The sequence below is a fragment of the Cyprinodon variegatus genome, unplaced genomic scaffold, assembly GCF_000732505.1.
Source record: "Cyprinodon variegatus isolate N-32 unplaced genomic scaffold, C_variegatus-1.0 Scaffold824, whole genome shotgun sequence".
NCBI lineage: Eukaryota > Metazoa > Chordata > Actinopteri > Cyprinodontiformes > Cyprinodontidae > Cyprinodon > Cyprinodon variegatus.
The window spans coordinates 218,487-230,350 of NW_015151277.1; the positions used below are offsets into that span (position 1 = coordinate 218,487).

At 39.2% G+C, this 11,864-nt stretch overlaps 1 protein-coding gene across 2 annotated transcripts in view; it reads left to right on the forward strand.

Moving 5' to 3' along the window:
- The first annotated feature begins 547 nt into the window (after positions 1–547).
- The window catches only part of apeh (acylaminoacyl-peptide hydrolase), a 12,920-nt gene continuing 1,603 nt past the window's right edge, over positions 548–11,864 (forward strand). Inside the window, exons 1-19 of one of the 2 annotated variants that reach the window (XM_015396851.1) lie at positions 548–920; positions 2,570–2,705; positions 3,014–3,089; positions 3,177–3,252; positions 3,343–3,449; positions 3,525–3,659; positions 3,742–3,833; positions 5,424–5,461; positions 5,549–5,670; positions 5,745–5,805; positions 5,885–5,979; positions 6,096–6,147; positions 6,352–6,441; positions 8,134–8,237; positions 8,340–8,475; positions 10,109–10,192; positions 10,268–10,348; positions 10,683–10,771; positions 10,909–11,102. In XM_015396851.1, the coding sequence (XP_015252337.1) occupies positions 803–920; positions 2,570–2,705; positions 3,014–3,089; positions 3,177–3,252; positions 3,343–3,449; positions 3,525–3,659; positions 3,742–3,833; positions 5,424–5,461; positions 5,549–5,670; positions 5,745–5,805; positions 5,885–5,979; positions 6,096–6,147; positions 6,352–6,441; positions 8,134–8,237; positions 8,340–8,475; positions 10,109–10,192; positions 10,268–10,348; positions 10,683–10,771; positions 10,909–11,102 (1,886 nt within the window). In that variant the 5' untranslated portion in view covers positions 548–802. The remainder of the gene's footprint in view (positions 921–2,569; positions 2,706–3,013; positions 3,090–3,176; positions 3,253–3,342; positions 3,450–3,524; positions 3,660–3,741; positions 3,834–5,423; positions 5,462–5,548; positions 5,671–5,744; positions 5,806–5,884; positions 5,980–6,095; positions 6,148–6,351; positions 6,442–8,133; positions 8,238–8,339; positions 8,476–10,108; positions 10,193–10,267; positions 10,349–10,682; positions 10,772–10,908; positions 11,103–11,864) is intronic. The other variant, XM_015396852.1, reaches the window with a different exon arrangement.

Genomic DNA, 11,864 nt, shown 5'->3' on the forward strand with positions numbered 1-11,864 from the left:
TTTTTTTTTTTTTTTAAATTATGATACTTTTCACTTTTAAAATCCATTTAACTGGATAATCTTTTTAAGTAAATGACCGTTAAAGCTGCAAATTTATTTTTTTCTCAAACTCTCAGTAGTCCAATTTGTCCTTCAGCATTGGTGGAAATCAAATGAAATGAAAATAGCTGAACATCTAGATTGTTTTAACTTATTCCACTCTATTAAAATAATGTAATATATTTGACTTCAGAAGTTGACTTATAAGTAAACTCAATTAAGCAAACAGCTGGTATATAGATTGCTTTTAGTCATTATGAAAAGCTATAGACACCCAGATGTCTGTTTCCCCCATTTTATTTTTTGTTACACCGTTTAGTACTTTGTCACTGATCTTGATGGCAAAATTCATATGGATCCTTGTTCTGTCTATAATTGCCTTTGTTAAATACAATTTTAGGATGACTGAACATTTTTCCCCAGTGGGGAAAAAAAAATAAAATATATATATATATGAGCTTGTCTCTGCTGCCCCCTTGCGGCCACCCTTTACAACTACACTTGGTTGTAGTTCAGGTGCCATCGTCTTCCGATAAATTCAACATGGAGGAGCAGGTTTAATAACGGTTCAGGTATGCAGGTGTTTAAGCGCGTCTATAGGATACATTAAAGCCATCGATCGAGCGATGTGATTAACTTTTGGTGTAAAAGAGATCCGTCGGCAGCTGCGCCTGAGAAGAAACACTTAAATGCAGCGATTGTGTCATCAGGTTTGTTAGCAGATCCTGGTTGTTTGTAGCCGTTTTTGCTGCAGGATACTCGGATGGACTCCGACCAGATCACCGGGGTGTTCGGAAAGGTCAGCGGCCTCCCTGTTCCTGTTGCAGCTCATGTGCGCGAGGAGCAGCAGCCGGAAGCCCGGATCTACACGGTGACAGCAGGTGAGCTAACTGCTGTTAGCCTCCTTCTGCTGTTGGTCAACATTACTTTAAATTAGCAAATTCCCCCTCTGAAACTACATGGTACTAAAAGACAAAGTTAATGATAATAAAATATGTTTCTTCAAGATACCTGCTCACTAACAATGAAAATAACTTATATATATTATTTGGAAGCTTTTTAGAATAAATAAAAAGAAAGATGTAATAATAAAAAGCTTACAATAAAAAAAAATACCTTTCTCTAAATTATATAATTTTTCCAATTATAATAAATATAACGTTGTGCCAATCAATTTTTTTTACATGAACGTGGTCTATTTAAACAAACAAAAATTGCATGTTGGATTCTCAATGTTTGCAAAAGATAAACAGTTAATTCCAAATGGTGAGTTATAATGGTTTTACATCCCAGAAAAAGAAAAAAAAAAGTTTTGTACTTACTTTCTTTCCCATGATCTATTTTGTCCTGTAAGGATTTCAGCTGCAGTCATAATATGACCAAACTCACATTATTGCCTCTAAACCTGGCTTCATTTCCTTATCTTCAGGATTTTAAACCCAACAAAAACCGCCCTGGATATTTTCATATAGCACTTTTCTCTTAACTTACATGAAGACAATCTACAAACATTTAAGATGACACTGTAGCCTCCTGGACAACAAATAAAATAATAATAATACTTGAGAATGATCGGCACTCATTGATTCACAATTACACCAGCACCCCATGTTTGTGTATTTATATCTATTCTTGACTTTAGGCGCGATGAAAAATTGTATTACATTTTTCCATTTGAACTTCCTCCATATCCGTGAATTGGTAAATGTCTGATGTGTTTTCCACATATCCAGCCAATCTGCATCTGAAATTCTCATGTTAAGCTCTGATTTCCACTTTTCTTTTATATACTTAGTTTAATGTTTATTCATCATCGATTTTTGATATAAAGTAGAGATTACTTAAATTTTTGTTCCACTGAATGAATTTATCACAATTTCAATCAACTTATTCACTTCCACAGAGGGATCCCACCTGATTTATGTCTTATAATATTATCTCAATTTCTGTAAAAATCCTGTTCATCTAAATTATATTTCTCCTTCAATTTTAGAAATCCCTCCAGCTCCCTGTCTATCTGAAGGATATACCATCCTGTGAACCCCTTGTTTATTCATTGTTTGAACGGTTTATCATACATTGCTGGTTTGAAATCACTATCATATGCTACCACCTGAACATTTTATTTCTTTCCATATCCTGTGTTAATGTTTTGAACTACAATTCCATTGTAAACACTGTAATTGGATCCATATATTTTTTGATCTTCTCATCTCCATCTTCATCCCCTATAACACTTCGAATTGGGTATCCTCCAAATTTTTTCTTCAGATCTTTCCCCTTAGTAGTCTGGTAGTATAGTAGTCTAGTCTGGTGTGCACCATATGACATGTCTGAGCTGAGCTGCACAGAAGCACTCCCTTAATTTTGTGTCTTTTGGTAGCTGAAGATCTTTGTAGATCTGACTAAAATATCCTGTTTACCAAATTACCTCAGATAAATATTATAGAGGACTGGAATCATGTATTTGTGCAAAATAAAATGATAACCTTTAAAGTGAATCCATCCCTTTGACTGTACCCACATGCAGAATGGATTCAGAGTGACCTGGTCCGATGCTCCAGATTTCGCTTCTCGCAGCAGTGGACTCTGATCGCCGACAGCAACAACCACCGGAGCATCAGGACCATCCTCCCACCTGGACCATGTGCACCAGTGTCTGGAGAGTGAGTCACCCTGAATTTAACCCTTTTATCCAAAAGTACCATTAGATGTACATCTGATAGAAAGATTTAAACATAAAACTTTATCATGAGCCTGATTGCTTGATTAGCTTGTTTGAGACTTTTTTTGTCAGGCTGAGCAGATCTAGCCTTTTCCATAAAAGTAATGTATTTTGATAGATCTGATTAAGCAAATATTTTTGGTAAAAGTGATATTGACTAACATGCTCTCCTTGTTTTAATGAAAATCTTAAATATGAGCAAATTATATGAATCGCATTAAGGTTTTATCTTCTGTTCTTGTTCTTCAGGTTGTTGAGTGACATTTCGCCTAATCAAGGCCTGAGGGCTGTTGTCAGGGAGACGGGCAGCCAGCAGCTCCTAGAGGTGAGAATTATGGACCTCATTAGTTCCCGATGAGTTCAAAGCTTTAGCATTCCTACCGGTCTGCTGTTTTTGGTTGTCTGTGTTCAGATCTGGGACCATCATGGCCTCAGGAAATGCCTCAACCTGTCCGCCCTGAACAACCATGGCAGAGTGTATGATGATGGTAAGAGATCCGACTGAGTATCATCAGGGAGGCTGGTACATGAACATGCTCTTCATGTCTCTCTCATGTTTTTTGTTTGTGTGTTTCCAGCTCAGTTCGGATGCCTGTCCTGGTCGGAATGTGAGACCAAGCTGCTGTACGTAGCTGAGGGCAGCAGGAGCTCATCAGGAGAACCTGGAGAATCCACCAGCAGAAAGGTGAAGAAATATTAATATAGAGAAATAATTTGATTACCGGCTTATTGTATGGAGACCTTTTTTGTACACAAACAGGACAGGAGTGTGTACTGTGAGGAATGGGGCGAGGCTCTAACCAGTAAGAGCGTCCCAGTGCTCTGTGTGGTGGATTTGCTTCATGGTGCAGTCGGAGTTCTGCAGGGCGTCCCACCAGACGTCTCACCTGGACAGGTAACCCCAGACCTTCATCAGTGATCCTTTTCATCCTTTAAACTTGATGGTTTCTGTCTAATGTTGGCTATTGTCTCTCCAGGCTCTGTGGGCTCCCGGCGCTCACTCTGTCTTCTTTGTGGGATGGTACCACGAACCTTTCAGACTTGGACTGAAGTTCTGCTCCAACCGCAGGTTTCACACTCTTCTTTGCTCACTTAGCATAAAGCAGGGTGACAAATGGAAGCAGAAATGTAAAATAAACTTGTTACTTCTTAATAACCAAGCCTGTCAGTACTTCTTTTTAAATATTTAATGTTTAAACATGATTGAATGGTCAAACTGAAGGCTGCAAAAACGATGTAGAAATAAGTAAAATGTGTTAAATTAAGTGTATTTACCATTAATTTAAGCAGGTAAATAAGTTGATTTGCCAATGGAATTAGTATTTTTACTGTTAAAATAAGATGATTAGATAATATGCACTTGAAATAACAAACTACAATTGTTTTTTTCTTATTTTAAATGTAAATTGTTTTGTTCCATTGGCGAAGTGTCTCACTTACCTCCTCAAATCAAGAAAAATGAACTAATTTTAAGAAAAAATTACTTGTTTGGATTTCAGTTGTTGAAGTGAAGGCTGGAGGACGGCTGGGAACAAAGGAATAAAAAATGTTAAAAAACTTTCTTTGATATTAGTCGTAATCATTAGATGAGAACCCACAGAAGTCTGCTGACTCGGCCATATTTCTCTGAAATCTTAAGGTCTTGTTGGTGACCTATTTTTTTCTGGGTCTTTATGTGATTGACCTGACCTTCAGGTTATGGACAGCTGTGCTTAGATTTCACACAGTTTTATTCCACTTTTCTCATTTAATAAAAAAAAAAAAAAACTTCAGATCTGGAGAGTTTCCTCCATCTGTCCCAAAACATGCAGCTTTTTGAAGCCAAGTGACCCATATCGGTGAATACCGTTTGCTTTGTAAAACCCTGATGATTTTTTTTGCTATTTTCCCACTCAAATAGACAACTTAAAATGTTGCTCTAGAGCTGCTCTGGTTCGCAGACACATCAACCAAATCTTTTGCCGATTTTAAAGGGTCCGGTACAGATTTGAACCTCCTTACTGATTATATGCATAATGATTGTTTTGTCTTATTATTATTTTTTGTTATTTTAGAAACTTAGGAACAAAGCACAGCACATTCAGGTAGAAATGCTCAATATATAGAACCAGGCTTATAATCGGGATGTTTAAACAATGGTGGAGGCTGTAATAATTCAGGTGTTATACTTTGATAGATCCAGTCATTGCAATGGATTATCTTTGTTTTACCCAAGTCAGATTTCATGGCTCTCGTTGTATTCAGCCTCTTGGAGGCCTGCAGCTGATGCCTGCTTAAACGTCCTCTTTTTTTCTTTTTTTTTTCTTCAATTTTTCCTCCTAAGAACAGCAGTTATGGTACTGAGAAAAAAAGGAGACATGATGAGTTTTTTGATTGCAAACCTCTCTGATCTATATTATTGTTAGATTAGGTGATTAAAATGGCTGCAAAGTTAAATGTAGGCAAACTGTACTTTTGAAATCAATCAAAAGGTATTTTCTTGATTTATAAACATTAATCAGATTATGTTTTTTTCATTGTATGAAAATGTTTAAGTCTGACTGTTTTTGGTCCAATATTTTGGATAAAAGGTTTATATTATGGCTGCAGCCTGTAATACCCCCTCAGATATAAAATCGTCTCACCATTGCTTCCTTTTTCTTTCTTGCTCATGTTTCAGGTCGGCTCTCTTCAGACTCAGCCTGGACGGGCGCTGTGGTGAGACCTCTACCTTTGTGTCTCCATTAATCTAATGGGATCAGGCTCAGACATCCCTGCTGTACACCCTTCTCTCTTCTGTCCCAGAATGCATATCAGAGGACAATGTCTCAGTGTCCTGTCCCAGGCTGAGTCCAGATGGCTCCACGTTGATCTACCTTCAGGGCAGAGTGTTTGGGCCTCACAACCAGTGCCACAGTGTGCAGCAGGTATGCTGTGTATTTTGTTTAGCCCTCTGTGCATATTTTCCATCTGTTAACATTTAAATGTTAACCCTGCACAGTTGGACCTGAAGAGCTGGAAGACCTCGACCATGCTGGACGTTGTCAGCAGGCCCCAGGATGGTAGGTTAAAGGTCATTTATGACACAGTGACTCACTTACTGTGCCACATTTAATGGGATAAATGGTTTGATGGTTTCAGGTGAGTTTGCAGGAGTGTATGAAGCTCTGCCTTCGCACTGCTGGTCTGCTGATGGTCAGAAGGTCGTGTTTAGCAGCGCCGTTAGAAACTGGAAGGTAACTATCAGAGCTCATCTACGGCTAAAACGTTGCTACTCATATTTCTCTGCAATTAAATCTAGCTTTGTTTGAGTTTGGGCCATCTGTCACTTTGCTCATCTCTCCTCTGTCAGGATGTCTTCATGGTGGACAGAAGAACAAAGAAAGTCACTTCCCTCTCCGATAGTAAGAGTCCGTCCCCTCCTCCCCCTCCTCCACTCCCCACCTACTCTCCTTCTTTTATTTTCCCCCCTCCTCCTTCCTTGCCTCCCACTCCTTTCCTTCCTTCCCCTTCATCCCCTTATTGGTCTTTTTATTCACCTCCTCCTCCACTGACTCCGCTGTCTCCTGACCTTCCACCTCCTCCTTCTCCCTTTGTCCTAAATTCAGCTCCCCCTCTTCCTGCTGAGTCTTACTTTCCAAACACTCCTCTTGCCTCATCATCTCATCTTCGTCACGAACACCAGAGAGAGCTGGAAGGTATGGCGAGACAAAACCCCCCCAAAAAACTAACAACAAAAAAATTATTTTGATCTTGATAAAAGCCCTATGCTGAGATCTCTTGTTGATCTATGCGTAGTACAAACATACCATAAAAAGTATTCAAACCCCTTAAATCTTTCCATGTTTTTTCACTTTGCAGCTACAGACCTCAGTATATTTTCTAAGATATTACATGATAAAGTCACACAAAGTTGCACATATATTTGAAGTAAGGCGAGGCAAGTTTATTTGCATAGCACAATTCAGTATGAGGACAATTCTAGGTGCTTTATGTGAATTAAACAATAAAATAGAAGAAAATAAAAGCAAGTAAAGATAAAAACATGATAAAAGCAGGTAGTAAAACTAACAAAAAAAATTGGACCAGAACCATTAACTAATAATACCTCAGTTAGCAGTTTAACTTCGACAGTAAAAGGCAGTGCTAAACTAGTTGCTTTTTAACTTTGACTTAAAAGAACTCAGGCTTTCAGCACTTTTACAATCTCTGGGAGTTTGTTCCAGATAAGTGGAGCATAGGAACTAAATGTTGCTCCTCCATGTTTGGTTCTAATTCTGGGTGGACAGAGTAGGCTGGAACTAGCAGACCTGAGTGGTCTGGGATGGTGATACACTGACAACAAATCTGTTCTGTATTGAGCTTCTGATCCATTCAGTGATTTATAGACTAAAAGAAGGATTTTAAAGTCTCTGATCTACAGGGATCCCATGGAAGGACTTCAGAACCAGGCTGATCTGCTCTACTTTCTTAGTTCTAGTGAGAACACGGGTAGCAGCGTTTTGAATCAGCTGCAGCTGTCTGATGGTCATTTTAGGCAAACCTATTAAGACACTTGCAGTAATCAATTCTAGTAAAGATAAATGCATGAATTAGTTTTTGTAGATCCTGCTTGGCTATTAGCTCTTTAATCCTGGAAATGTTCTTCAGGTGATAAAAGGCTGACCTGGTAACTGCCTTTATGAGCCTCTAAAGGTTCAGGTCTGAGTCCATCATGACACCAAGGTTTTGGCCATAAACAGTTGCTGAGTTGATGGCCGAGTCTGAAGGGTGCAGGATTCACATTTTCACTGCACTTTTCTCTTGTATATCTGCAAAAAAGGAAGTAAATGTATTTAAAAATAAAATTTCCATGGCTGTTTCAACGATTTCAACGTATCAGCACGAGTTTAGTCTAATTTCGACAACTTTCGGGTTAACCTGTGGTTGTGCTAAAATGCGCTGCACAGAGTTATGGGGGAGGAAGCCCAAGTGTGTATTAGCCTTTAATTTCATTTTAAGAGACTGTCTGTTTAAAGCACCTGTCAGGACACAGAGAGGTTGTATTGGCCTAAATAAACAAAAAGACTTTAATCCTGGAATCAGTCCAGTTCCTATTACTAGTTCCTTCATGTTTTTTCAGTTTTTTTTAGTTACTCAGTTTTGTGATCATCTTCAGTGGTCATTCTGCCTCCCAAATTCTAACTCTGTAAAGATCAGAGATTGTAGTTATCATTTCATTTTAGCCATGAACACACCATCCTAGCATAAAGTGCTGTCACTCAGTTGTCACAGTTATACAGTTGGAAATTAAAGTAGTTGAGCTGTTGTTTCATCCTCCTGAATCCTCCTGCTTGGTTTAAAAATGTCTGCTGTCTCTTTCCCTCTGCTCTGTTTCTCTTGCCTCTCAGAACTCTCCGATCTCTCTAAGGTTTACGGCAGCTGGAAGCTGCTAACGGTCCAAAGAGATCTGATGGTAGTCTGCTGCTCCAGCCCCAGCTCTCCCCCCACGCTGGTAAGACAGAATCAGACACCCTGATCCTGGTCAGCTACTGTTTAACTGTAAAAAGATGGATGAGATTTCTGGGTCTTTTCTGTGTTGTGTTTGGGTGTGCAGAGGGTGGGATTCCTTCCATCAGCAGACTGTGAGACTGTGACCTGGAGAACCCTGCAAGCACCTTTCATGACCTTCGATTACCTTTGGACAGTCCTGAATGTTACACCTTCATCAGAGGAGGACAACATAACTTACCGTGAGCTTTCAGCTCCTGCCACATGATTAGATCAATGTGTGCTTTAATCTGGTGGACACTAGGGCTGGGTAGAAAAATCGATTTAATCGATTTTGAGTCGACTCCTTTACATTTTTGCAAAATCAATTTCTAGGGAATGAGATCGATTTAGTTTTATAGTGACGCGTGTGACGTTCACATTCAAATGAGCAGGAAAGATGCACTCAAGATTACTTCAAGACAGGCATCTGCAATTATAGCCAATAAGCTGACTGAAGACATGGGGGCTGACCAGCAAACACCCTGTAGTTGTTACTGACAACGCTGCTAATATAGTTTGTGCAGTGAAGATAAAGCAGCTCATACATGTCTACTGTGTCCCCACTGTGTCGTGTCCGCTTGCTTGAGTGAGGCTTAACTTTTTCACTTTTCACAAACAAGATTGTACTTATGAGACAGTTTTGTTCACATCTCAAGTTTAAACTGTCTGATTGACAAGTTTGCACTTTGTGTTTAATGTGACAGGAAAAATGTAAATACAGAGTATTTTGAAACACAGCTGAACAGCTTTCATTATTGTAAAAACAGATTTAATCGATTTAGAACTGTATTAATCAAAATTGAATCGATCCAGGACTTTGGCGAAAATACCCAGCCCCAGTAGACACTAATGTGTCATAATAAAAAACAATTGAACATCATTTATATGTACAGCAGGAAACAGAACTTCAATTTAATTCAATTAAAAATCATCTATAAATCATAAAGGGAAATTAAATGAATGTTATGGCACAGACAGACATTAGCACATATCATCCGAATAGACTTTAGATAATATATATAAATATACCCATTTTTCCCTTCTTGTTTGGCCAGGTAAAAGTAGATATATGCTTTTTATTGCCTCTATTCTATTTAATAATAGTTTTTTTTTAATGCTTCATGTCCCAGTTTTATCCTGTCTATCTTATTTTTGAACAGCACTTTGGGTAAACTTGCTGTTTTTTTTCAATGTCATATTAAATAATTGAATTTGAACGCTATTACACAACTATAAACACAGTGATAATGTCCTTTTGCTGTTCAGGAAGGAGACAGGATTTGACCCAGGGATGAACCGCTTTTTTGTCAAACATGTGAATTGAACTCGCAAAGCCAAAAAAAGAAAAAGGCCATGTGAAGAATGTTTGCTAAAGCTGATAAGAGTGCAGAGGGTCTGATTATCCAAAGTGAAATGAGTTCCAACATGTGCTGAAAGGCCACATGGAGGGGAAGAAACAATTACTCTGAAAGCAGTGTAAAAAAAAAACAAAAAACATTTCAGTTTTAAAATGCAATCAGGGATTGTCCTCTGCTCTGATTAAACTAAAATCAGTTTGGCCAAAATGTTAGATTTGGAAATGAAGAAAGTTGCAGGATTTAGAAGCACTTATCATCCAGATATCGTGTGTCTGCTCTGAAACATGGAGGAGGTGGCAACATGGTGCCGTTTGTGGCAGGAAGCGCTTTTTATGCACTATATGTAAATATCTGCATTCGAACTCTGGAAACAATATTTGATAATAACAGTGAAAATGCTTTGAATGTTTTGCCATTTGTGTATTTCTGTAAAGGTTTGGAATCAACAGACTTTCCATTCTTCTCTTTCGAACAGCTGGTTTAGATTTTGGGGCCGTCTTGGTGAAACCATCTCGTCCCGCCTGTGAAAGCAAAACGCCTCTGGTCGTCTCTATTCATGGTCTGCACCTCGGGTTTGGATGTTTTTCTAGCACATATAGATGCTCATGCAATTACTAATGGTTTTGTCGTTTAGGTGGTCCTCACTCCCAGTTCCCTGCAGAGTGGAACAGCACCTCAGCTGGACTGGTTGAACTGGGCTTTGCTGTGCTAATGGGTGAGACGTTTTCTTTTCTGCAGAAATTCCCTGAGCCCAAGTATTTTAGAATGTTTACAAATATGTTTGCGGGAGTTTATTTCAATGAACTGTTTTACTCTGCTCTTTAAAAGTTAACTTTTTGTAGTTTTTGCACATCTTTCATCAGCCTAAGCTAAGGTGCTTGTTTCTGATGAGCACGGCATACCAGATATCACAATCATTGCCAGATTTTAATAGTTATGATAAACTTTGAACATTCAAACAAAGCGTTTTCATGTTTATGGTTTGGCTCCCTCCATGTTTCTGTTTTTATCCAGCTGATGTCGCTCTACCTTGTATTGTCTCCATCCAGTGAACTATCGGGGATCCACAGGCTTCGGCCAGGACAGCATCTTGTCCCTGATTGGTCAGATTGGGAGCCAGGATGTAAAAGATGTGCAGGTATCAAATTTCCTTTCTAGCTCTTTAAGTCCACCAATGGAAAACTATGACCTGACCCTTAAGTACATAAATAGTGGCTTTGTAAGGAAGACCCTTCAGTCTATCAGCATAAAGTTGATGTGGCTTTTTTTACTCAGAGGGCCGTTACAGCTGCACTGCAGAGCGACAAAACCCTCGATCCCAAACGCTTGGCTGTGATTGGTGGTTCCCATGGTGGCTTCCTGTCCTGTCATTTGATTGGTCAGTACCCAGACTTCTACAGAGCATGTGCAGCCAGGAATCCAGTCATTAATGCTGCTACGCTGCTGGGAACCAGTGACATAGTGGACTGGTGAGGAACTCTGACAAACACTGAACATAATATTTACAGGGGATTGAGAAAATTACTCACACCTTAGCCTAGACAGCTGTGGGGAACATAAGTGAATAAAAAAACATATTTAAGAACAATTTCAAAGTTGTAAAGAAGTTGAAGACAGGATAAAATTTTAAAACTGTATCTCAAGACGTGTTTTAAATTGACATGAATCATTAAAACAGCTGAGTGACCCATTGTAGCTCTGCAGGAACTGAGGGGATCCTCAGCCCAGGTGGCAGAATCTGTTCACAGGATATTTATCCTTTATGAATCCCATAAGAGATTGCAGAAGCTCTGGTTCAATGAACTGCCATGTACAGCTGGTCAATCAGCATGCAAAGGACACAACTGAGGAATGTTAGACCCACCAATTTAGCCTTCATGTAAAATAATAACGATAATTGAACATCATTGATCTCACAATGGAGAAATTCACTTCTGCATCTTAACCCATCCCCTTTGGGAGAAGTGAGCTGCAACTGTGCGGCACCTGGGGAGCGATCGGGGGTTAAGGGAGTTACTCTGGGACTGCAAGTGCCTAGCCTGACGTAGTCCGACTCAGTTCTAGTCAGAATATGAGTCTGATACTGCTCCATAGAGCTGTGATTATGGGGCGTGTTTTGAACGAACCAGGAAAAAAATGCCTCTGTACTCAATTGGATAGACCTACAACCAATAAGAGCAACGGAGTGCGTGACGTATCTTAAGCGAGGCATAGTTGTTGTCCACAAAAAT